The 27,725-nt window shown below is 42.8% G+C and overlaps 1 protein-coding gene across 5 annotated transcripts in view; it reads left to right on the forward strand.

Annotated features, from left to right (window-relative positions):
- The window catches only part of SHISAL1 (shisa like 1), a 198,603-nt gene extending 181,336 nt beyond the window's left edge, over positions 1-17,267 (forward strand). For all 5 annotated transcript variants that reach the window (XM_074590838.1, XM_074590833.1, XM_074590837.1 and 2 more), the window contains one exon: positions 12,759-17,267. In XM_074590838.1, coding sequence (XP_074446939.1) covers position 12,759 — 1 coding nt within the window. In that variant the 3' untranslated portion in view covers positions 12,760-17,267. The remainder of the gene's footprint in view (positions 1-12,758) is intronic.
- The last annotated feature ends 10,458 nt before the right edge of the window (positions 17,268-27,725 follow it).

The raw sequence follows: 27,725 nt of genomic DNA on the forward strand, positions 1-27,725 counted from the left end.
CAGTGATTGCATAATCACGCCAAAGAATGGAAATCTCTGGGCAAAGTCTCATCTCGGCACCACCTGCCAAATCCTCGTCTCTCAAGTTCTGTGGGCACCGAAAGCCAGTGGTGGTAGGAGAGCTGAAGAGGTGAAGATTATTTTTGTGTGCAAGTAACCGGCTTCCAATTTTTTATTTGGAAGTGCTGTAAGATTATAGTGGACACAAGAACATTGACGCAGCACAGCAGCATTCTCTGTTATAGTGCATGCATGTAATAGCTGTTGTTGAATTATTCATTCTGAATTATTATGGTCTTTCTGCCTCTCATCTAATATTAAGGCGCATACCTGAAAACCGCAGTCATCAGTGGGAACCTGCAAGAAGCCTAAATGTCTGTCATGAAAAAAATGAGCATACAGTGGATCCACTATACAAAATGTGCACACATGTGCGAACAAATGAGTAAATAATGAAGAATAACATAGAACAAACAGAGTATAACCCACCAGCTGGCAGTCATTATTGATCAAAACAAAAATTTCCATGCTTCATAAATTATCATTAAAACCAAGCCATACCAAGTGGAATACCTCAGCCCGATGACGCCAAGCAAGCAGTGTTTTTCTTTCTCTGCGACGCAAGAAACGCTACTCAGCAGGGGTCATACACTGTCATTGATCCATGCACAAAGATCCTATTGCAGCCAAAGGACATCTTACACCCCAGCAGACCAATATCTAGATGCAGCTGTGAGACAATTTAAAAATAATAAACCAGTCACAGTTCCACCACTGGCGTCAAAGCATGTTTCTTTGTAAAGCCAGCAATACAGCTCAGATAACCGCAAAAGAGAAATCGTTTCCTTGCCTCTTTCACTCTGCTAAAATTGTCCAGGGTCTTTGGCCTCTTCTCTTTCCACACCTCTACCCACCTCGACTTCTCCTATGGCTTTTTACATGGGGAAAGCAGGGAGGAAAGAGGGAAGAGACATTTCTGCATAAAAGTGTCTTTCTAACATCTCTTCCAGCATGTAGTGCTGTTTCCAGTGATGCTGGTGCGGGTGTTACCCTTCTGCTCCTAACTGCAAATAAAAAAAGTTAAAAATTATTTATTGCTTGGATTGTTATCTGCAAGCATAAACGGGATCCACAACAGGAAGCCAAACAGCAACCAGATTAAATTGCAACAGCTTTACTACTATTTTATCAGTTGTTGATAATTTTGTTAATGTTAAAAAGCCGTTCCATGCTCTTTTTTGAAGCATCTTCAGAAATTTATTTTAAAAGAAATTCTTTTTGATTTCATACTGCTGGAAATGCCACACAAATTCACTGGAGGGAAAAAAACCTCATACACAGAGAGAACAGTTACAGGAATCACAATGACTGTTTCATTCTCCATTGAAATCTAGGCCTCAATGCAGTAATTACTACATATATTTTCTTGCGCTCTGACTCAGAAGACTAGCCCTCTTAATACTGAAAAGTGAAATTAGAAAATAAGGCTTTTTGGTAAAAGCAATAACTACTTCAAGAAATACAATTTTTTCCATATGCCATTAATACGCATTTTATTTCCAGAAATGAAAAAAATGCCTGTATTGTGTGGAGATAAATAAAAAAGCTGATTTAACTGGGAGTAAATATACAACTCTAGGCTAAACCACAGGTTTGGGGATCAAAATTCAAGTGCTGAAACAGATTCCTCCCTCCTAAATAGTCCGTTCTGCAGTTGGAGCAAGTTCAGCCTCTGGCGAGGCTAAGGGAAGCAGCACACGCATCTTGTTTCAGCTCTGCTGGAGGAAGCCGTGGTTATTATAGAAGGTTTTTAATGCACAGGAGAGAGAAACGGAAACAGAAGAAAGAAAAGGGAGTAACTTAGTAAGTCAAATGAAATGCAGAGGCTTGGTGGCGACTGAAGAGCAGTTCCAGCATCCAGAGTGGCTCTCCACCGACCTCGCTGCTGGGCAGTTGTCGGATGCGGGCACAGGAACCGGCCACCTTCCTCTTCAGGGCCACTGTTCTGCGCCTCTGCCCCCGCAGCACCTGCCCTGCTACCAGGGAAATGAAGAGCCTGGAGCATTTCATAGTGTTATTAGGAATTGTGGGTGGTCCAGCCCGGATCCGGTTCAAGCAGTGTATCTTTGGAAACCAACTTTGCTGCCTTCTTTCAACTGGAATCTAGAAAAAAATCTTCTCTTGCTTCTAACATGAATCCCCTGAAATCTCAGTGGCTTTCGGTTTTATTGACTTCCCTGGGCCTTGAAAGAAGTCAGCACCTTGAAGCTCTGCAAATGACCGAAACACTCAAATCTAATTTTTGGCTAGCCCCTTTCCCCCCTTTCAGCATGTTTCAACAGTTCAGTTTCCATGAATGTGTTTGGTTTTATGCTCTGTTGGACTTCACGACACGCTAGGCAGCAATTTTAATAGATTGAATTGCCAAGGTGGCAAACAACGCCAGGGCAAAAGAGATAACAAAAGGAGCAGAATATTCACCTGATGTAGGTTGGCCTACTTTTGTTTAGCTCAGTAGTTCATTCTTGAATTTTACCAAGAAACTAAGCTACAGTTATATATAGAATGTGTGAGATATATCCAAAAACTGTGGGCTGCATAAATTAATAACAGATACACATATATACATAAACATGTGCATATGCACTCATATCACTATACATATCACTGTGCATATACCCACATAGTTCCTTATATATGGCCACATTTCTCCTTCGCTTACTAACAGCTCAATTACGTACAGCTCAGTTAACATCAAGGGACAGACCACATACATCATCCCGTATAATAAAGCCATTTTAACCTCAGCTGTAAGTTGCAAAGACCTGTTACAACACCTAGAATCGACCATCCACATGAGTAAAGACACTCTACATTGACTATATCTTGCATAAACATAATTTTAAATTATGTCCTTAATTTATAAATAAATTATTGGTCACAGTATGGCAAAGGGATTACAAAAAATTTAAACGTTACTAGACTTAATAAAAGAATACACTCTATAGCTGCTCTTCTTTCTGAATCAGACACTACTGTGATACCAAAGTTTTGGTGTTTTTGTTTTTAAAATATCCCTGGTAAAGTTTTTGTGTGCATTAGGAAATTGTGTAAGCAGGTAATGGCAGTGTGCTAGCAAGCTACATCATAAATCACATGGCAAGTTTTACTGCTTGCTTTTTAAACCTGGCTTTCAATTTGTAGCGGATCTGTTAAATTCACATTGTCAGCCAGTGTGAAAGGAGGCCTTTTTCTCATATCAGGTACCTGAATTTTACATAGAAGGGCACGCTCTTGTAAAGCCTCTTGTACTTTTCATTGTGCTCTCTCGGTGTATGGGTTGACACTGCTGTGTAAGAGCTCAGCAAACGTGAAGAATGCTTGAATAATCTTAGGCATGTTGAAGCCCCTTTGTGGGAACAGATTTTGAAAGCTGGTAACATCAGCTTTTGGGAAATTGGGATGAGCTGAAATCAGAGACATTCAGATAATTCAGTCCTTACCACTGATGAAGAAATATTCAAAGGCTCACAGATTTTTTTAAAAGCTTTTACAGCAGTACCAAGAGCTTTCACTGTGCAAAAAGTTTGAGTATCAAGCTCTGCTCCGGAGAGTGCCCATCTATTACGCCATCCACAGGAGCGTGCAGCATCTCTGGGGGTGCTACTGCCATGGGCCTCAGGGATGCACCTTTCCTGCCACCCAGCCAATGGAAGTTCATGAGAGAGGGAGGGGGGAAAAAAATCTTCGTGACTGCACATGTACATGTGGGGTAGGAAGCTGCTTTTCTTTCCAGAGGGAGCTGTATGTGAGGAAATACCTACAGGCCTTGGCTTTTCCATCCAAATCTTTTAGCGTGTTATAGGTCTTAAACGCGTGAATCAAGTCTGCTCATGAATAAACACGAGGGAAGAAGCTTTCTAACCAGAACATGGAAACTACAGAACGACTTCCACTTAGTGGTACGGGGTTGTAAAAAGCACAGAGCTGGATATATTTACATAGAAGATTAAGTATTTGCATGTGGCAGTATGAGACTGAATATGACGGTGACGGAAATCCATTCTAGCGTTACACATTTTCATAATTCGTTTTTTGGGGGCAGTGGAACTATTCATTCCCTAAGTTAGGCATGGGACTTTTAGGCACCTGCACTTGAACTGATCACCCATTGGTTTCTTTTGGTGGCAGTAAGGGCAAAGGGGAGTCCCCACAGCATCACTCACCCAGCTTGACACCTATCCCAGGAGGAGGAGGAGAGTAGCTCTGCAGAGGTGGCTGTTGCTTTCTGTTGACAATAAAGGAGCCTGAGGTGAGTCGCTGGAAATTAAGACATCTAATTATTTTTAAGTCTAAAGTTAGGTGAGATGAAACCCACTCATAGTATCTATGTCATTAAATTACACATACCAATAATCTCCTTTCCAAAGCAACATGCCTGCCCTAGACCATAAAGAAGAAGGCAAAAAAATACTATCTTGCCTCTAGCAATAGTTCCTCTTGGCCTCTCTGGGTCTAAATATCTCAAGTCATCTTCTTCTATGACAGGAATGTAATTAAAGCTATTTGGTCACTCTACTTAGCTGAAAATATGTGAAAATGAGCACAGTCTCAAGTGGAACAAGAAGTCGGAGTTCATTACATGATATCCCTATTCAGTTTGGCATTGTGATTCATTGAGGTCTTGAAAAAAATTGAAGGCCATTCAAACTGTATACATAAGGAAACCAGGGGGGGTTTTTGTGAACCATGCAAATTAATTTGCCTTCAGGTGTATCAGTAATTTAATGGTTGCCACACGTGAGCCAACAGGAAAATTTGTCAGCAATCAGCCAGATGAATTTCAGCCTCAAGTGATGCATCTGATTCGGGCATCCTGGTGGTGACTCGAGGGTTTCATAGATGTCTGGCAAATTAGTAAGTCCAGCTCACTTTCAGTTTTACTTGTAATTGGCCATCCACACTTTTAAGATGCCTTGGAAGGCCCAGGGTGTTTTGAGTATTTTTTTGAAATAACCTTAAGAGGAGGATGAAAACATTTCAGGTCATTAAAAATCAGACTGCAATGCTTCAGTGAGGGAATACACAGGCAGCTTTTCAGTGATCATCTTTCAATTTATGTCCTCAAACCTTCATCTGTTCCTCTATTCGACACTCATAAATCAGAACTTTGAATGCTTCATATTTCCCCCAAAATGCTCCAAGAGAACTGGATGTTTTTACTTTCCAGACCTGTGTTAGGGAGTATCAACCATTTCAGGAACTATCAAATGATAAACATTGCTACTAATTGAAAAATACTTGACTTTCAGAAGCATAGGATTACTTCAGAAACCATTATTCACAGGAAGTTATATTTATTTGTGTTAGCAACCCTATTGATTTCACATTACTGCTCTTTGTAACTGAGAATTGTAAAATATGGCCTTTAGTAAAAAATAGAGAAAATTGTATCCTGTGTGGTTTCATTCGTCTCCCACCCAACCCAGATGATGGGACAAAAGAGTATTTAATTTGTACAGTTATAGATATTCCAGAAACTCTACAGGAAACCCATTTTCTCTCTTAGCTTTGGTCTGTTAGCCAGGCAGTCATATTAATAACAAAAGTTAAGCCAGCTGCTGTTTTAACACCCGCAGTTCTGGTGGAGGAGGTGGGGAAGGCAAGTCCTCGCCTGCAGCAGCTCCCCAGGCTCATTCCAAGCGCCAGGTCTCCTCCCACACCCCTCTGTGAGACAGACCTGGGATCTGAGCAGATCCCAAGCTTCACTTGCAAAAAAGCAGCCAGATCATTGGTACCGAGACCATACAGACCAGTGCCAAACACAGCGCTGGTACAGGACCCTCCTCTTCATTGCAAGAGAGCGCTGGGAGGCACTTTCTAACTGGTTGCAGTTTGTTTCCCAGTTCTCTGGCAATGGGCTCAGGGCACTGTCCTAGACACAAATCCAAACCAGTGGACCCACCAGTACGAAGCCCAAACATGTGCCAGAGGCAAAGTGTTCCTCTGAAAACCATCTTTGAACTCTATAGTAGCAACAGGAAGTCATGGAATAAAATTTAGAAGTGATTTAAAGAGGCAAACAAAGATCCTCCACTGGTGTGAGTAACCTTATCTTTTGTGTGACTACAAACCAGTGGGGGGCTTGGTTGTCACTAATTAGCAGGTATTGGATTCAGGTTTAGCTAGGAAATAAGCAAGAGTAGAGTGTAAATCCGAGTTGCTCTATGTCCCTCTGGTATGGAGAGCAGCCATGCACCTCCCCTGGCCTTCTGCAGGACAGCAGCACAACCAAGGACCTGGCCAGCAGGTACCTGCCATCCACCACCGGCCCCTTCTCCTGTACGGGTGCCCAAGCCTACCCCCTGGGAATGCAAGATCTTCACAAAGTTCCTAAATCTCCTTTAAAGCCAGTGAACAGCTCTAGGCAGTGATGTGAAGTGCAGTGTGTTACACATCCCCCAGTCCTTACGGGAGTCCCACAAGCTTAATCCAGGCTAAAAGAGGTGAGATTCTTAAGAAATGGAGTGAGCAATTTAAAAGCCAGATTTGCCAACACTCGTAACAAATTATTAAAATGGAAATTTCTTAAAAATTGCACTGTTTCATAATTCATGCACTTGACTTTTCTAGTAAGCCCTTCTCAAGCATTGTAAAGAGTCATTGCTACTCTTGAACGTCTTACTACAGTGCTCCAATGTCTAAGACAGCTGACAGCATTCACTTTTGTAACATATTAAGCCTCTGTGTGATAATTAGCTTCCAGAACATGGACAGGTGATTCCACTCTGAAAGCACAGTGGAAGTAAGCACGTGCCTATTTCCCACTTATATTTCCCAGGTGGAGGGGAGGAGAGCAGTCTGAGAGGTGACATGCAGCCCCATTTCCAGTGGCTGGTAGGTAGGACCTATTCCACCCATTCCTGTTCAGAGTTGTTCCCATTCATGCCTTATGTCTGACTTGTTCCTCATCAAGAACGCATTGTACTGATGCTAATGCATTGCAGCGTGAGCAAATACGTTGCTGTAAACACAACCCAAATAAAACATATAATCCAAATGGTTTCTTCCCACCTACAAAGCAACGATATGAGCAGACAGCATCTCCGACGTGATCGTGGCTTTCCCAGCATCAGTTACGGAAGGCAGGCTTTCTGGTGCTTCAGTAGGACTACTATAAACTTGGTATAATCTTTAACCCACCCAAGCAAAAGCTGATAGCCTTGTGTATATTGAAGTACATGGCACATCCCAGCACTGCTCAGGGCATGTCGCAGAAGACTTGTAAGTAGGCCTTGTCTTTCCAGAATACACTGGCTAAACGTGTGTTCTTCCACTCACTGTTGCATCCGACCTATCTTTTGCCTGCTGCCCTTAAATCAGGATAGTGATTCGCAAGCTATGACAGCAAAAGGGTAGGTTATGTGCTCCAAAAGAGCAGCAGAGCAGAGAAATCCTGCTGAGAAAGCCTTCTCTTGAACTGTCAGGGAACTGCTTAGTCTCCTGAGCGCTCTGATGCTCTACCCCAGATCCGTGACTCACACAGGTTGGGGTTCGCAGTTCTGTGCTTAATCCAGAGCACATAATAACCTTTCTAGTCACCATTCACACCTGCACTAGGGAAATTACGGGCCACCAGCTTAATACAGTTGGTACCTGCCCTCAAATAGGAACCCCTCCAAAACTTCCCCATGGAATATGATCAAAATGCAACAAGCCCATCTGTCCCATGCCTCCCCAGGGTTTATGGGCCTGTTTTGAAGTTCCACGGCGTTCCTTAACAACTGATGGATAGAAGTGTCGCAGACATCTCTGAGTACTTAGCAAAGGGCTTCTCTCAATTGGCCCCATTTATGTGTCCCCCAAGAGCACACCTACCAGGGCAGATGCTTCTGGCTTTGTTCTTAACACATCCCAGGTATTTCCACCTTCTTTTCTTAGGTAAGGCATTGCTTAACTCTGATGAATCCGGCATGTGTTGCACATTTATCCTGTTTAATCCCTAACACCTTCCTGAGGTATTCGCTTTCAAACATATTTTGAGATTTCTCTCCACCTTTGCAGATTTTTCAGCTATAGTAGAAGTAACACTTTAAGTTGAAAATTCAGAGTCTGTTTTTCAAGTTGAAAATTTCCAGTGCCTGGATTTTGTTTAAACTCTTAAGCACCAGATGTCTATCTTCCCTGAGCCAGCTAATATTTTAGAAACATTAGTGATGGTTACCAGTGATGGTGGCCATTTTACATAGTGGCTGTGACAAAATTGATTTGCCACCATTTAAGGCAGTCCTCTCATCTGACCTCATGCAGGTGCCATGATGCGTTTCACAGCTAGACCAGAGGAGAATTTGTACTGCATCAAGGGAGATGTAACCCGGTAAAAGATCGCTCAGCCTGGGGATGAAAATAGGGGCCAAACAACCACTCCTTTATGGCAAGATGGCAACATCCAATGCCACTGCTTAATGTTAAAGTGTTCCTAGTCAATTCAAAAAACTGAAACATTCGACCTCTTCAGGACTGAGCCAACCTGAAGGAAATTTTAGTTGCTGTTGAAGTTCCCCCTACATTGGAAAAACCTGAATCATTCAGCCATTTTTAAGGTTCTCCCAAAGAAAAAAAAAGATGACGAGCCCCCCCTAAAAAGTCTCCAACTTTCTGCTTTCTTTCATGCAAACAAGAGGGCCTAATTGAGATTGCACCGGCAGCGTTCATTCTGGCATTTCATAACTTTTAAGAATTAGACTTCGTAACCCAAGAAGCCTTTCAGCATACATTTTGGATATAATATTATATGTTATGTATAATATAGCCATAGGAGTGTACAGATGCCAAGCTATGAAAATGATTTCCCTGCTCTTTGGCAGACTCCACAGGCAGAGGGATTAGATTATGTTCTATTTCTTTCTGGTTTGTAATATATTTAGACAACTGAATGGCTTTTCATTTGGTGCTTGTCCTGCAATTCATTTCTCATATCCTTCCTTTCAATCTTGTGAGGCTTTTTTCAAAATCTAGTGCATTGTGCTTTGTCCTCCCTTGTCCTTCCATTTATGGAGAAGGAGGACATTCCTATTGCCTGTAATAATCAGTGTATCTGCCGAGGGCTTCTTGCAGAAAGCTGCTTTTTTGCCTGGTATCCAAGCTCTTCCTATGAAGACAGAGAGAAAGCTTTTCTTCCACGCCCAGCGTGACCAGATCTGAAGGCATTGCAGCAGAACCTCAACAGGCGCAGATCAGTGCCAGTCTCCTTAGATCAGTGTAATACAATTTCATGCCGGAGCAAGATCTGGACATTTGCAGAGACCGTTTGCTTTGTTATCTCAGGTCTGAAGGGGCTGTGGTGATTGATGGCGCTTTTATGTGAACAGTAACTTAGCAAGAGGCCCTGGAACGGTGAATGCAGCAACTGTTTACTTCATTTGTCAGAAAATGACAAAAGTCCCTGAAAAACACTTGTCTCCAGAGGCTCTGAATCATTCCTTCATTATTAATGGGTGTCATTTTTTTCCAGCAGAACTAAGCCGCCATGCAAAGTCATCGCTGTAGAAGAGGAGGCGATCTTTTAGTTAGCTGCTTCCTTGCCGGGCAATGAAAATCGATGCAGCTTGAGTGGGTGCTGTTGGCTGAGCGGTCAGTTAGAGCAGCGATGGCAACCTGGGGTGCTACACAATGGCGGTAACCTTTGCTAGTGAGTAGGGGCAACCTGAGCCAGCTCCAGAGCACACGCTTCAGCTCTAAAGACATTAACCTCCTGTAGAAGTGACCAGAAGTGACAAATTCAGGGTTTCCGTTGCCAAGCACGCTGTGTTGGGAGGCTGGGATATAATACTCTGGCTGACTGCACATGGAAATTAGCGTTCGACTTCCTTAGGAAAATGCAAGCGTTTTCAGTGATCCCACTATTGCAAAACAATTGGAAGCAGTACTTCTCAACTTTACTGGTCCAGCCGTCAGTCGCACACCCCACTTCACTTCTCGCTAGAGGAAGAAGACCTCTTAGCCTGGCATCCGTCCAGTCAGGATTCAGTTTCAGGCAGAAGCTGTTGATTTGGCACCAGGCTCAGACAAGAGCTTGGGAAACACAGGGTGAATACTTCGATACTTGATGTAAGACACTTTCAGGGCTGAGTGTGGTCTAAGTGTTGTTGGCTCTGCTCTTCACATCCTCACAGTCGTTCCCCCATAGCTTTATACACACGTTAAGGGAGCTGGCAGAGAATTGAAGCTACCTGCACGAGGGGTATTTTATCTTGTGTGCTGCATACAAATATTCGTAAACTTTCCTACAGTCTTTGGATCCGAGAACTCTCGTTTCATACCACCTTGGTGGCACTCTTGAGTTTATATTAACCTTGGAAGAAGGATCTGTCTAGGAGCAACTCTGGGACTCTCAGGTACAGGAAAAGAGTAACTGGCTGATGGGTCTGATGCATTTAAAATTGCATTCTGTCCTGGAGCACGTAAATGCCTGCTCTACCTGCTCCATCTTTAAACAGTTCTTTAAAAATAAATAAATAAATAAATAAAAGAAACCACATCCTGGCAAACAATCTAGTGATTTAAATTATGCAGATTGTAGATTAGTAAAGCATTTCATCTGAGCTAAAGTACGCATAGCACTCTACAGAAGAGTGAAAAGAAACAACTGAAGATGATGTGAAGGACATAGGTGGCTCCAAGCCGTGATATGTGCTCATCGTCTTCAGTTTCTTTCTCCCCAGGTATTTTTTAAATTAGTTATAACTAAATCTCAAGAGACTGTCTTCTAGATACAACTTATTTCAAACTTTGTCTGCCTGCAGACCTCACAAGGGGCAGGCTTGCATGTTTTGTTAGTATGCATTTCTACCAACGTCAAAAAAGGACAGTGACAGAACAAAACAACACAAAGGAATTTTTTTTTTTTATTTCTAAAACAAACATGGCTGTCTAGGCTATTTGATTATTAGAAAGCAATTAACTGTCAAATTTTGACATAGGTTTCATTTGATTGAGTTTTGGGCTTAAATCCTCAGTGTTAGTTACAAGAGAATTGCATAGTTCTGCTCAGAGGTCCTCCCTGGCTAACAGCACTGTGAGAATTGCCTAAATCTGAATTAAGATAATATCATTGAGCTACAGCTCAGGTGGCTGCCCACCCGACCTTGCACTTCCGAGCACATGCACCGCTGCAATTTCAATGGAGTTATGCTGACGTGAAAGTTGAGACTCAAGCCTCCTATACTGAATAGATTTGATGGGTAAACACTAGATAACCTCAAACGTGCTGGTTCCAACAGATATTCTGCTGTCTGAACCAGATGTTTCTTCATATTTTATACATTAATGGAATGCAATATGTATAATGTAGCACATAGATTTGGGAATACCCAATATGCAAAGAACTCTGTCTGGTGGGAGAAGTTAATTAGGTATTGATGCTACTAGGATACCAAATGGTGCCTCCAACAGCTTGTATTCGTACCATTATGCTTTCCTGCTTGACCAAACAGATGCATTGCATTTATTTATTATTAACGGTACTAATCTTGGTCTACCTTAAAACTTTCCCTATTTGGGCTTTCATCCAATTTACCTGCATGCTGCCATAGTTGGTGTATGGGCTCATCGCCAGTTACACACACGCACACTCTGTGCAAGGTGAAGATGGGCAGATTTAAAGCATTTGTCATGTCCAGGAGGTACTGCAAGAATAAAATGACGACTACTCGCAACACTTCTGTGAGGAAAGCACATGAATATAATACTTACTCATTTACATATGTGGAAATAGAAGTGCATTTTCTCGTCATATGACAGGAACAGGCGTTAGAGTAAGCAGTCTGTGCTCGGTCTGATGCATACCTTGGTAATGAATGTCATAGGAAGGTGCCATGCCATTTGATAAAGGCGTTTACCATATGGTCACAGGCACACTTTACTCATGTAAACAGCTCCAGTGTGATTGTCCACAGAAGTAAGATTTACTTCGAAGTAAATTTATGGTTGCAGAAGGAAGCCTTCTGCTCTTTGTACTTTCAGAGTAGACTACAAGCAGTAGAAATGAAGAGTTTAGCCGTTCTTTGCATTTCCTCTTTCACCTCTTCAGGCAAGTATTTGACCTTTTCATGTCACAGGTAGTAGACAACACAACAATGTGGAATGGGTACACTAGCCACACATGCAGAAAGAGGAACTTGGGGTGAAATCTGATTTTTATCATGTAGCATACAGCCTTGCTGTCTCCAACAACCAAGGCTCCATGACCTGCAGAAAAGCATCCCATTTCCTCCCTGCCAAGTTCCCAGGGTCCCCTCTTGATGATGCTCACCCAGGGGTTGGCCTGGCACATCATCGGCACCTCAGGTATGCACCCAGACTCCGGAGCTAGGCTGCACTCCATGTTCCCCAGGGTTACAGGTAAGAATAAGCAACTTGCACACCTACTGTGCGATTAATATTTTGCAGGACCAGGACCAATTTAATAGAACAGGGAGAAACAAGGTCAGCCTCTCACTCTGACTATGTAGGAAAAAAGAGAAGGAGAATGCAACCATCCATATCACACAAGCTTTCACTGGGCCAAACAGAGCTAATGAGAGGAGGTAGAGGCCTCCTACCACCTCTTCTTTCTTTCTCATGCTTTTCCTTCTCCTTTCCTGCCTCCCCAAATTAAATCTACAACTGAGAAAACTACAAGTTTTTCTTATAGGAAGTACTTTGATGTTGTGAGCTCATGAAAAACTATGGGAACATTTGTGGTTTATGTCTTCCAGAAAATTATATTGATGTGCCTCAAGATGGGAGAGGTAAGACCAGACTTCAAGGAGCAGCTTTCAAGATAATCAACTAAATGACAAGAGCTGAAAAAATCATGGATAAGCAGGAGAGAGAAAGGCTACAAGAGGGAGATTGAGCAAGTCACCTGAAGAGAAACACCATTCAGACAACTTCTATAGGCAAACGATATAGAAAGAGTCTCCAGAAGAAAGCAGCCTGTAAGCAATATTTTAATTCTAGATGGATGATATTATCTCTGAAAGGAAGTATAATATTTGAGGAAATGCTCAATAGGAAGAAAATTAAGTTGCTCTGGCAAATCCACACAAAGGTGGAAAAAGATCACAAGACAAACCTTTGGTAGATAACTTTTCTTTGCCTCCCCATCCATCTATTGCCATTTGAGCCTAATCTAAGTGTCAGAATACTGAATGTGAGTTTTTCCAAAGTTCTCTGGTGAATATTTTGTCACAATAGGGTAGATGCTGGCAATCCCCATCACTGTTACACATATTGTCATATTCATTACAAGGTAAGTGCAGCCCTTTCATTGAGTCGAACTGCAGGGTAGCAATTTTTTCAACCTTAATACACATTTTAAGAACATTGGCAATGATTCTGCTAAGACATCAAACATCTGAGCACATCTTGGCTTCACACACCCTCCTGAAGAGGGGAGCTTTATTAAGAAGCAACATGGACACCCCATTCCACCCCCATGGTCCTTGAAGCTGAAAGAGAAACAGAAGAAAATCAACAATCTATATATTTCAAAAGCAATAATACCATTGTCCCTCTGCTTTACAAAGCAATAATCCAATTCCCTCAGCCACCAACTGGCTTCAGAGTTTACTGCTCACAAATCTAAGAATTCTATTTGTGTGCCAGAAAGGCAATGATGCTACTAAGAGTACTTGGTCACTAGGTTGCAGTAGCCTGACTTAACTTTCCACAGGACAGGTTTATTTTAAAATCACACAGTATCAATTACATGAGCAAATCCTCTGAAATTCAGTCACTTAAGATATAGATGTGGAGAACCTGGCAATGGTAACCAAACAGGGGAGTTCATCTAGGAATCATAACGCAAAATCATGCTAATCCCAGATTAATCCTTCATGCCTAGTATTTTGTCCTGCAAGTCTGAATAACTTTAAAATAACCATATATTTTACTGTATAATCAACATGAGGAGCACCTTGTCAATAAATAACAAGTTTTCCTTTTGTACCTCTTTGATTTGAGTGCATTTTAGTCTTCTGTTAAACTCAAAAGGGATAGACTACTGAGTGATTTAATTCACAGCTTCCAGAGTGCATGATGGTACATGACTAAAGCCACGTAGGAATAAATAGTGCTGGGGGAGCCAACAAGGCTGGAGACCACAGGAGTGCCCACTCTTCAAAGAAGGCCCAATCTGAGTAGGGTACCAATGTGCTCATGCAAACCAACTAGTAAAAAAATGCCGAGTATCACTGAGTAAGGGCAGGCAACAGCTAATATGAAAGAATTCAAATGCCACAGGTGGGAGTGCCACCCGGCAGGCATTAGGCTCCGTCCTGTCCTAGGTAAGCTTAAAGTCCAGCCCATTCTCGCTCTTCACAGAAGCTCCTGCATATGCAACTCTGCGTGCAACTCCGCCTGTAGAGCCGTGACAGAGCTGCCGCAGTGCAACTGGGGTGTTCTACATTGTGAGAATCGTAGCACTTCCAGTCAGAGTCAGTACTTTTTAAACCTTGATTCACACTACACCTAGGAGATGCTAGTTTTCTAAAAAGAACATTTCATCAGGCCATTGCAGACCCATTCAAAGCACTTTTGCTGGGAACAAAAAGGACCTTCAGCAAAGACGCACTATAAGTAGCTTGCAGGTATTGGCAGACAGTCCGAACTGTTCTCTGCTTGGTGATGAGCGCTTCAGCAGGGAAAGGGTCAGTGCTCCTGACGGTGGGAGAGCTAACCTTATGAGATGTAAGGGCGTGCTATTAGTGCCAGCTTGCAAGAAAAGCAAAGGAAATCAAGGAGCTGGAAGCAATGCCATCCACGCCTCTGCCAGCATCACGTCTACTCCGCATTCCCGCATCGGCTCCAAGATCCATAATCCCTGCAGACACCCAACAAAGTACCTATCTACAGTAATCAGTCTTACCTTGGCGCTTTGCAGTAACTGTTTGCTCCTTTTACCTTCTACCAGCACCTACTTTCATTGTGAGGTGATGGCCGCCACAGAGAGCTTTGTAAAAAGCTTATGTTCATGAAGGAATTTGTATTAGATACTGGTTTGTGTGACTTACTGTATTTTGTAAGGGTTTTTTTCCCTTTGGGAATTGTGCGTTATTAATGAGCAGTTTTATGCTTTACTTCTAGTACATGTATACCTTGTAATTGATGTGCTTTTTGTTCATTTGTTTGTTTTCTTTTATTCTCTATACAGAGCCAGTTAATATAAGGTAGATACTCTCTGGCTGAAATTCTGATTTTGCCTACCGATTAATTTATGGATAAATCCATGTCTTTCTTAGCTGATGAACAATTGTTCATCAATTGTGTTGTTATAATCATGTGAGCGCCTCTCTAGTTTAGCAGAATATAAGATCCTGAGTAAGACTAATGCTCGTTGGGCCTTAAACTAAAAGGAAACAGCGCACCACAGGTGTTTCCCTACCACCATTGCTATCAGCCCTTCTCCCTTAGTGTTTGGGACATTGTAGAAGAGCATTGGCTAGACAAACAGTCACCCGAACATTTCAACCACCTAGGTAGCTGTGCTCTGGTATTCCTCTGCATTTACCTGATCAAAATTATGGTGAACCAGATAAACTGCAATGAATTCTTCAGTTATTTCTGCAGAAAGAGACTGGTTCAAATACAGTATTGCTCTAAAAGAAAAGACCTGGACTAAAAGAAATATATTTTCCTCTATGTCCATCCTGACATAGTTGGAAAAAATAAAGGATATAAAATTAACGTTTACAGAAGTGTATCATTCCTTTGTATGCCCTGTCTAACAATGGCAGCTGTCTGTCTCGGAGGCTATTAATGACCTTCATGCTCCAGAAGCCTCCTTCCTTGTCCAGTTCATTTTCTATCTTCAGTTTTACTGAAAACTGAGTGTCCAACTTCTCAATAATTGCTGTGTATAACATAGGACATAAAAAGATAAGTTATAAAGCTTGTGCAGGACTTGGTGTTGTAATTAACCATCTTTTGTGCCTGGTTATTGATCTTACAAATACACAGAGTGAAAATAATCTGGCCTTTTAATGTATACTTCAGCATATTGTAGCAGCTATTTTAGATAACTGGTTTTAATAGTTTTATTATGGCTGTAATTTGTATATGAGGACTGTCCACTTGAAGAAGCTATGAAGTAACATGTCAAAGTGATTTTTAAAGTCAGTTCTATTTAGCCACCAGTGGTGGTGTATGAAAAGTAAAGCAACAAAAACAAAACCTCACTCACTCGCCAGGAAGAAACATCTTTTCTCAGCCTTGAAAATTCTCTTGTATAAGACAGGCATTTCTTCTAGTCCTCCTTTTACATAAATAGTAAATCACTAAGAAGATAATATATACAGTACAATAGTCTATTTTAATAGTCTGCAGTCAAATTTTAGGCTAATTAAGCTAACTAGAAATTCTAGGGTTACAGTGATTTCTCACTCTTTATTAATACATTGAAAATAATACTGTTTACATAACACTCAATGTTTGAAATCAGTACGTGCCAGTGTCCAGTGATTTGCTAATCTAGTTTTTGATCTAATTCTGTCCTATTTTTTGCAGCATTCTCTAACTTCATATTATGAATCATGTTGTCTTTCTAAAGTGATTGCCAAGTAAACCAAAAATGTGTTTTACACTGCTATTGCACTGCTCTTGTCTTTATATACAGTAGTTTTTATAAAGACGTCCTTAGGTTTTAATAAATGAGTGTAACGTAAACTAATCCCTGTAATAAAACTTGCTTTAATGTTTCAAAGACTGTCTGGAATAGCTGTAGAGATTTGAGTTTCTACTTTTTCCAGTAGCTTCAAGCTTCATGTCTTCCTTCCCATCTGCAGGGAAATCCCCAGATAACAATACTCCGTATTTTATATGAGTGGTTTATATAAAGGGAAATTAAGAGGGTGTATTTAGTGCAAAGAATGATGCTTGGATTTGGAGAAAGGAAAAAAAGAAAAAGCTCCCCGAAAAGCAAGCCACCCCACAAAAAAAAAAAAAAAAAAGGCTAAGGCCACTGCGTAAATAAATACGTGGTCCATTTAGTCTGCATCACATTTCCAGCAGTTGCAAATACCAGATAGTTAAGAGGGAAGTGTGGGATACCGAACAGAGACTGCTAAGAAATAAACATAATCTTTCCACTACGCAAGGCTAGCTGAGAAGGCCAAATGTGCAACTGAATAGAAAGAAAGCGACATTTTGATTTCCTTGCACCAAGTACTCTGTCTCACATGGATCCTATGATCCACCTACCCAGATGAGGTAGGGATAAATAGAGATTAACTTGCTCTGGACTAAATGAGGCAGTACCAACAACTCACAAAGGCAAGATTTTTTTGTTGTTTTTTTTCCTGCCAGGCTGAAGGATTTAATTTTTCCGGAAAGGTTTAGACTTTCTAAATGCACTGCGCTCTCTCAGGTCTCTTTGTCACCTATCGCTTAGGAGGCATCATTGCTACTGTTCCAAAACCACTCAGCATGCTGAGCTGAAATTTCAGCTTTTGGACTAGTAAAAGGGAACAAAAGAACTCAGCCCAAAACCCAGTTGCTCTTTTCTGTTGGTAGCTTTGCTTATACTGAAGGCTTCTCCTCCATCCACCCGGTCCTCAAGAAAAGTTCAGTAATATGCATGGGGGGGGTCTAGGTCCTAACACAGCACACGGGCAGGAGGGAGAGTCCCGGGGGGCTTCTCACCTCTCTGTACAAGTTGGTTCACAAGACAGAAACAGTTCTTGCTCTCCTCCATCCTGCGGCTCCCAAGCGTAAGGCTTTCTAAGCTGTTGTCCTGACCAGCACTTGTCCTCTTTGGCTCGTCCCGAATCTTTGATGAGTAAAACGCTGTGAAACAAACACAGACTGCACCTTTTCACATCAGAAATTATGCTTACAATACCAGGTCGCTAGTTCCAGACTAGAAACTGTGCTGCAGGAACACACCTGAACAGTCAAAAAGGTACAGAAATTTTAAAGCCAAATTTTAAAAATAGGTGAGAAATCCTTTGCAATGTCAGTTATTTCACATAACATAGTTCATTCCTGCAGCTTCTATAACTATGCACATCCGCTCAAAAATGCCAAAGGGTCATTTTCATTAAAGCAACACTTCAATTACTCTTACTGTTTCTTGCAACTGTAAGAGACTGCAATAACATCCCACTGTGCTAAGACTTATGGAGCCGTATTGCCGAAAGAAAGAGAGGACAAAAGACAGTTTTAAAAACACAAAAATAATCACAACCCACTCCCCTTATAAAACTGCACTTTCAGTTCTGAAAACAGCTAAACTTACAAGACAAATGAGAAGATAAATGGTTAATTGACGTATTGGGTGTGTTACAGTTCCCTTACCAAGTTTCAACAATTTTTACAGCGCGCTTCTAGTAATTGAGTAAGAATTATATTCAACACATTATACTCAGCAGGAACAGCTTTTATATACCAAGTGAGCAAATTAAATGTCTCTGGAATTTCCATAGAAGATGTTAAAATGCTGATAGTGACTTCCAGACTGCCATTACCGAGCCATAATCACCGAATCATAAACAAACAAACAGGAGCATCACGGCTAGTTCCTTCCTTTAAATGAAGTGTTTGTTCTTACTGGAAAGCAGAGAGCGTGCTGATCTGCTTGTCTTTCATGCGTACAGAAGGACAAGGACAGAAAAGGTATCTTGGTTTTGATATTTACTTCCAAGAAAACAAAATCCTGTCCCTCTCACCCAAGTTATCTCAACAGTTAATCATCTAATTCATGCGGAAAATGGAGACTGTGGAGGGAAAACCACAAAAATACATGAGGGATGTGCGGGCGTTCATGTGTAAGCGTATAATGGCTTGAATTTCCCAATCAGAATTTTAACTCTCTTCTTCGAACAGATGAACTGTACAGACCCTCAAGCTCTTCTCAAATTCGAATTAATCATTTCATCCTTAAGTGCAATTCCATCACTGGTATTTATTTGTAAGGCTAATGAGGAATCAGTAGGATTTTATAAAGAACTGAATAAGTCATCTAAAGAGAGAGAATCTCTTCTGCCTCTCTTCCCTCCATTTTCATCAACTAGCCTTTGCACCTTTCTTTTTCATACTTTTCCAACAAGATGCAAAGTGGAAACAAAGCACCCTATCGAGAGGCCTGTACTTCCCTGTTGCACCCCCACTGTACAGGACGGCACTCTCAAGGATAAATCCTTCCTGAAGCACCTGCTGTCCCAGCTTTCCAGTGGGAATGTGGTCCACGCTTCCCCGGTGGCTTGTGCTCATCACGAAAACCAAAGCAACACAATCTCTTTAACAAGAGGTGTGTGCCTGCATACTTACCTCTGCTATTGTGCAAGCCTGCTTTATTTTTCTTTTCTTTTCTTTTTTTTTTTTTTTTTTTGAAGCTAGGGAATATTACCATAGCATTTCTCATCCATCTCTCTGCCTCCTGACCATTCCCGATGCTGTCCCACTGGAATTAGCTATTCGTCTCGCTGGTGAGTCTTTCACAATCCAAAAAAAACCAGCACGTAAGGCAGAGCAGACTTAAAATGAAGAGGCTGCGTGCGTCAGGATAGTGTTTGATGAGAGCTGCTGGGAGTCTCAGGCCATGTTTTGGGCCACAAGGGGTGACAGCACTTGAACACAAACAGCTGCTTTGTGGCCGTGAGAAGTACCAGTGACAATTGGTTTTAAATCCTTATCTTTGACAACAAACAAACAAACAAAACGTATATTATATCAGTCATAGCTAGTATTACCCAATATCAAACTGTTCACTGCAAAGCCACCTTCCTCTAGCATGCTCGTATTTTGTTAGAAGATTTTTGCGTTGGAAAATGCTGCTGGGGTAGGTGGTAGCGCAGTAGGAATTACCACCTCTGGTGAGTAAGTGATAGCTGGGATTTGTGGTATAAACTCCACTGCCATTTTAACCACACAGCACACCTTCCAAATGAACACGCTCTAAGCAGCCACCAGAAGTCGTCACTTGCGGATTTAGCTAGCAAGGAGACGCAGCATCCCTGTGCTATATCTGCTATTATTATGCAGATACAGGAACTCAAAGACATTTCCCAACTTTTCCTTTCTTCTTTTTGCTAACTGCGTGGATGTTTGTTAAAGCAATTTCTCCCTAGCTAATAAAAAACATAAAAAATAAAAAAATAAAAAGCTCCAAACCCAAGGAAAAGAAACCACGCAAGACTGTCACTCTCACAGACTTTACATTTTGTTGTACTACCCATACAAATGCCACATGAATAAAAAGCACTGCTTAAGCCCACAGTCAAATTTTTACTGAGCTCCTGGGCTGCAGCCGAGATACGCAGGAGGTAACTTCTGTTGTTTGTGCTGCATAGTCATCATTCTTCCATTTCAGATCTTTTTCCACCGTCTGTATACAACGAGCTCCCGCTCTAAGCGTAGCAGGCTGTGCTTTCCCACACACCGGCAGGTGCTCCCGCCCTCCCAAGCCCCAGCCATGCCTATAGACACTGAGCAGGCAAACCCTTCTTCTTTCATCTCTTCCTCCCGTTTCCCAGTGCTGAGAGAGCAGGAAATCAGGCCGTGCTATTACAGGGGAGAATCACAAAAACTCTTTTTCTTACCACAGCTCAATCTCCTTGCCCACGACTTGGGTGTGGACAAGTATGAAGTATGCGCTAAAGCTTCCAGCATCCTTTCGCAGAGACACACACACACACACACACACACACACACACATTCCTTGTTGGCAGGAATGGGCAAATTGGGCAAATCCAGTTTTCCATTTCACTTCTCCTCCCCAACAGTTAAATGAAGGATATCTTGGCTGGACGATGGTCTCTGCCCACCATCTCTCTCCAGCTAGTGCAAAACGCCCACCATTCTCCCCTGCAGTCCTTGCAGCTCCATGTTTGTAGTTACTAGAGGCTCAGACCTCCTAGATGAGGTCCCATTGCAGGGCCCATCTGGAGGTCCAGTGTGCTCTAGACCAGCTTTTGTTCCCAAAAGAGAATCTGCCAGAGCTGTGACAAACTCCTGCAGCCTGATGCTACTGACAGACTTCTATACTGCTTGTGGCCACTTACCAAGGTTCAATGCATGGCCCCCCTCCATGCTGTCCTCTCCTCCAGGGCCCAACTCCTGAGACACCGCCATTGCCTTCGCCAGGTCTCCCCATATCACAGGTGTGTTTTTCCAGCCCCACCACGGTTCCGTGTCTCACTCCATCACCAGCTGGTGAGGCATTTCCCTCCTTTATCCCGCGAGCCAGAAACAGCCGCGTGTACTAAGGGAAGGAAGCGGTTGTTAAAACTAAAACCACTTTTAAGTGCACGCTTTGCGTTTGCGATTTAAACCCATGCTCTGCGGTCCTGGTGCTATCCAGTTTGCACCACGGGGTTGGGCTTTGGCTTTGCTGCTGCCCAGGCTCCTCTGAGAGGGATTGAGGAGACAAACCTCGGTGAGCTGGCAACCGGCAAATAAACTTTGGAGCCGAGGAAGGTAAAAATAGCGGAGCCTGCAGGCAGGCCAAGCTGCGTGCCTGCTAACTGCCAGCCAAGACCCCACTAAGCGAGAGGGAACCCAAACTCCTCGTGTTGTCAGCGCGGCTGTTTGCGCGTATCCAAGTAGCAGCCGCATGCCTCAGCCAGGCTCCCTCCCCACGGCAAAGTCAAACACCCAGGGACTGCCTCAGATCAAAAGGAGCAGCCGCTCACCGCCGGCACATACCAAGGACGTGTCTGGAAGCACGGAGAGGGATCTGGCCCAAACCCAGCAATTTTTAGCCTGCTTGGATGAGGTCTGCTGGACCGTGGCTCACCTTCACTGTGCCATCGCCCAGCTTGAGCCATGGGCTCGGCCGTGTAAGTTATATCTTTAATTCCCCCCTTCCCCACCCCCTACCCCCGCCCCCGCAAGAATTGCTATAGGAAAATGAGTGTTACAAATGGCTACTCTCTGAAATACACATAGAAAATGTCAGAATGTGGGGGAAAATATAAAACTGGATGGCATGCCTGGGGCGTCTGCAAAAACACTAAGCTTTTGCCAAAGCAACTGCAGGATTCGCCATTTCCGGCAAGTAGCCAAGTTTCTCAGCCAAAAACCGTACCCTCGCACACCCAAAGCCCTGGACTTTAGCAGAACTACCCCTGGGTTTCCACATGCTGTCCAGCTCCAAAGCATGAAAGCAGGGTGTGACAAACATGCTCAGAGCTTGGGTGGACTACATTGGGCGGCACAAAGATCTCAACAGGCCAGCACGTGCCCCGAAGTTTAGAGGGCATTCCCAGAAGAGAGTATAAAGCAAAGGGATGAGCTACTTCTTGCCACAGGCTGTATCAGAGGGACGAAACTGAGAAAATGCCTACCCTGCAGAATATCGCATGGTCTTCTTGTCAGGCCCTCCTAGTAGGGCCTTCTTGGATGTAAATATGAGGGATTTCTTCTAGTGCCTCAGTACGGAAAATCTCTAGGTCAAGACACGTGTGTAACAAACCAGCAAATTCAAGGCCTCGGTCAGAGCTTTATGAAAACTGCTGTGGCTAATGTTTTCTCAGTGTCTGCTGCTTTAATTCTCCTTTGTTGAAAAAGAAAGGAACTCGGTAAAAGGGTGGCAATTAATTCTACAACAATACTCAATAAGGGAAAGTTTGGTTTTAATAAACAAAACGGAACTACTGATTCAACGCAAACATATTGTTAGAAGAGCAGGGCATCTCAAAAACATTTATATTAGAAGCAAGAAAAAAGCAATAATAACCACACTCTACAGGAAGTATTGCTTGCTTTCTGGTGATTAATAAACCCCAGGAAAGAATAAAATAGATCATCTAAGTTTTTTCTTCCATGTATCCCGCAAACTGAAATGCACAAAGGAAATAAATGCCTACAGTGAAACCGAAGCCAAAATTTCATTATGGGCTTACCCTATCACAGGAACATATTGAGGTCCCCCTCCCCAAGGAGCCCAAGTTATGTCTTATAATAGCGATAAATGAACAATAGGGAAGGGTTCTTTCTTCCCTGGAAATTCAGTAAGGAGTTTGCACCCCCTGTACTTTCGGGTCCAGGCAGCAAGTTAAAGGTCCCAGCACTCTCTGGCCGCTGCAGCAGGAGGGTGGCTCAGGGACGTGCCCCTCTGAAGCAGTGCCCGGACACCACCTGGACACCACACGGCCATCTCCTGGATGCCCAGGATGGTGTGGCTGGGTGCCAGGGAGTGGGTGTGCGGTAGCCCGTGTGCTCCTCACAGGAGGGAGGGAAAAGCATAAGAGGAAAAGTCTCCAGTTTCCTCAGAGGTGACCAAAAGGAGTTTGTAGGGTAGGTAGGTTTTCTTATAATTTTTCATCTCTAGAATAGTGAAGAGCTCTCCGATTTTTATAGACTGTCTTTCAAGCAAGGGAACTTTTCCTCCCCTGCCAGCCCCAGCAGCCACAGCTCCAGCAGAAAGCAGTGGGAGCTCAAGCACATGCATCCTCAACCAGCAGCAATGGTTAATCCCTACCAAAACAACACTAAAAAGCCAAATAAAACCTAATTGCAATATTTCTCATCAAAACACTTAGCTCAACAGGAAATATGATGTCATACAAGCAACACAAGTTTTAATTTTTTTTTTTAATCATCCTTTGTTTTTCCAATAAACTGCAGGAAAACAAAATACAGATCCAGTCATCCCTGGCTGTTTGCCTCAGAATACTGCTTACATCACTTTTATCTAAAATACCCTCTCTCCAAATCTGCCCAGCAATATTTTCTCAGAACTCCATCTGTCATCACGAATGTGCCAGACAGGGTTTATGGCCCCAACACCAGACCACGACTAGAGGTCGGGTGGCTTTTTTGGCTGTCAGAAGCTCTCCCTAAGCCCTTGGCCTGAGAATTCATCCTTCACCATCTCAGGACACAAACCAAATGTGTCTGAGTCCGGCATTGCAAGGGAACAAGTTGGAAATTTTTACAAAGTTTTCAGAGGCTGTGATGAAGATGACAGAGAAAGGCAGACAGTCTGTACGGTTTTTGCAGGCAGACATTGGTTTACAAAAATAAATAAAATAAATTGCAGTAATTTAAGTTAAAGTGCATTTGTCCAGACATCTCTCCCACACTTTAGGGATACCAAATTCGTCCCTTGCACCACACCACGAAGTTGCAAAAGGAGCCATTACAGAGTCTCTGTGAATGACGTACCCTTTTCAAGTGTCACCTTCTTTTTCACCTGCAAAGTCCCCCAAGCCCAGCTGTGACATTCACGTTTCAGTGCTGCATCCATCAGTCATTGCAGACATACCCCCCGTGGTCACACATCGTCACAGCGGTACCGGATGCTCTTTGCTTGCATCGCAGCAGCTGGAGCCCAGCAACATCACCTGACACATGAAAACTGCCTTTTCTACACAACTGGGATTGCCAAACCAGCTTCCTCTGCAATGAGCTTTTTTGGAAGCCAACTGAAACGTCACAGACACGTAAAGAGGAGGTAGAAACATTCCAGATCAAAGCAATGGGGTGGTTTTGTTTGCTTTCTAGTTTAAGCCTGGGGTTTTCCTGGGGTTTTTCCTTGGTTTTGCTTTGGTTTTTAGCACCACAGTGACAGTGGGGTCTGTCTGGTATCATTGATCAAAAGTGAAAGGGTGGGCAAAGTACTGAAAGGTCCTGAGTGCCAGGGGGGATGTGGAGTGTGCGGCAGCCCCGGCGGAGTTGCGTATTCACGTGAGCCCATCGATTTTACCCAAGCAACTCTTCCGCTTTCCCACCCAGAGCTCAGTTTGTTAGCACTGGGCACGGTGCAAGTTTTGCTATCACGGAGTGAGAAGCATCGCTGCTTCCACATTACAGCCTGAGCAGAGCGGGAGAGATCATCTGCCCAGCACGGACTCCACCACAAGCATGAGCTGCGCATCCAGCACTTCAATGACAGAAGCCAACCATCAGGCGGTGGCTTAAATATACCTTTCTCCCCCTTTCCTCCAAACGTATATTTGCCAAAACCAACCAAACATGAAGGTAGCTTGGGCGTGACTGCATCTGGGTTTGGTTTCTGGTTGAATTTACCAGAACAAAGCCGACATGAATGGAAGATTGTCTCCTCCTGACTCGTGGAGGCAAGGCATTGGGCAAACACCACATGGCAGAGGAATCAAAAGTCTTCTTCATTGTCTGTGTGCACTGTCACACCTGCACATGCCTAGTCCAACATCCAGAGAGCAAAAGGTTTCGCTCCCAATCCAAGATTAAAGTTTTGTTTCAGTTCCCCACTATATTCTTCCTAGTCTCGGTTTTCTGCCTCCAAAATTAAACTCTGACTTTTAATTTCTGACTCTTTTTTTGTGTGTGTGTGCTCATGGTGGATGCTGAGTAGCTAAACCCCATACCCCAGTGAGGGGTTTGGCTGCCCTCCAGGACCAAAGAGTAAAAGACACACATTTTAGGAAACTGCAGTACACAACAGGCACATTACTACAATAGTGTGGCGCAAGCACCAAGATATGCGTATGCGCCACGATCCTTGATTTTGGTCTTGAGGCTAACGAAGTCCCATCAAGTTTACGATAAATAGATAAAATCCCCAAGAAATCAGAGCTACCCAGAGCCCAGAAGAGGGGCAAGAAGGATTTGGGCAACGTATCTCAGCAGCTCAACAGAAATAAACTTATATAGTAAGTCACTCTCGGGACACTTGTAAAGGGAAGTCTGAAGGAAGGCAGAAAGAGATAATTTTGTAATACTCAGTGTGAAGCCCCCAGATAAAGGGCTTTATGGATATTCCTTTGAAATAGAAAACAATCATTCATTCCAGCTGCGTTCACATCCTTTTTGCCTTCCAGGGTTAATCTGCTGAAAAGCTTTTAGCTAAGATTAATGTATATCCAGCTGTCTCTGGACTTTTCTTTTTTATCCAAAAATTAACACACACCAAACAAACAAACAAACAACTATTGACAATAACGTATTAACCAAAAAAAGGAACATTTCAATTCGGACATGGTTCCCACAACATTGCCTTTAATTCTGGAAGAATAAAGTGAATTGAATTTGTTTTCCAAAGAAAAGGAAAAGAAAAAAAGAAGAAGGTTTGAAAGAGGTACTTTGCTAATTTATAGCATTGCTTAGAACACAAGGAGATTAAAGGGATTAATAGCTGGAAGCTTAAAGTTGGCGATTGCCTGTGTGGTACGGGTAGTGATAACATCAGCGTGGTAAGTGATGCTACTGATGGCATCAATGGTTTCACCTCATACCAGTAAACCCCTTAAAACCTTCTGCAGAAAAATGTGCCCTTCCCTTGGTTCTGTTGAATGACCTGGCTTGCGTTTGTGCTTAGCGAGTCCTGAGGCAGGGCTAAAATTTCTTTCCGGCTCACCGATTCTTCTAAGCTCCCACAGGACTGAGAAACACGGCGCCATGTGCTTGCCTTCAGCCCTGCCACCCCATGCACCTTGTCCCTCTGAGAACACCCTTTTCCCCCTGAAGACACCCTCGCCGTTGGCTTCCTGCCAAGGGGCTGTGATAACGGGACATGGTGTGGTGTGGCAGAGCAAACACACTCGATTCCACCTGTGCCCTCCTTGCCCTGGCCGATCCCTGTGCCCTAGAAAAATCTAGAAAAAAATTTGTCAAAAAATTTCTTCCCCAAAAGACCACAAAACAAAAAATGAACATGCAGATGCATGTATCAAAGCTGAAAAATTAAGGGCGGACATCCTTACCCAGAACAGAGAGTAAAAAAAACAACCAAGATGGCACCAACAAGCATACTTTGATTTAGTCTTGACATGTCAGTTTTTAAGGTACCTTCCTAGGCCTTCCTGGATTCCTTGATACACTGCCAAATACAACCTGGGTGTATTTAACTTACTGCTGTTTATGTATAACCTTTCATTTAGGTACTCACCATATGGATTTTTTTTTTCAGTACAAACAAAGTTGCTGTCATTTCATAATACACAGCTAGACACCGGTAACTGTAAGTATCATCATTCCTTATCAAAAAGGAATAATTTTGGTTTTAAAGCAGAGTTACTGCCCCTCCACATTTAATTAACCAACAACAACTTTTTAGTTGACAGCAGTCACAACCTCTGCATAGGCCCCGTGATAAAAGGTATTTCTCTATTTGAGATCACGAGGAACCTGTTTCCAACGCCATGGAAATAATGCAAACAGAGGCAAGGCTAACTTTCCAGAGGAGCACCAAATAAAAAGAGAGACAGGCAGATAAATTTGGTGGTGTGGTGGGAGGTTAAATGAAGCCAGTGCAGAAACACTGGCTTGCTCAAGTATGGATAAGGTAAAGTCCGTTGACTGAAGAGGAATGCCACCACAACATGGGGGTCTAGGTGTAGGTTGGTACACACGGGAGGTGTACAGAAACCAGACATTTTTTTACCAATTTTTCAGTGGAAAATGCCACTTCAATTCTGACAAAATTGGAAGAAAATAGAGTGAAACAACCTCATGAAAACGAAGTTGGACCTTATTCTATCACAAATGTTTCAGAAAGATGTATTCCAAAATGGATTTTTTTTAAAAAAACCCGATCTTTTAAGCTGTATGTACTATATTACATTTTCTTCTCAAGTTTAAAACAGAAATGAAATTAATTCTTGCGCACAGTCTTTGCGAATGCTTAACTTGGAGTGAGGAGGGGGAGCTGCCCCCAGATCTTAGCTTTTTTACAGAGTAAAACAATCTGTTCTCTGATCAGAACAACTAGCAAATATATACCTTTAGACACAACAGGGGTCCTTCTCTGCACTGACCCATAG

This window comes from Larus michahellis, chromosome 1 (assembly GCF_964199755.1).
Source record: "Larus michahellis chromosome 1, bLarMic1.1, whole genome shotgun sequence".
NCBI classification, from domain to species: domain Eukaryota; kingdom Metazoa; phylum Chordata; class Aves; order Charadriiformes; family Laridae; genus Larus; species Larus michahellis.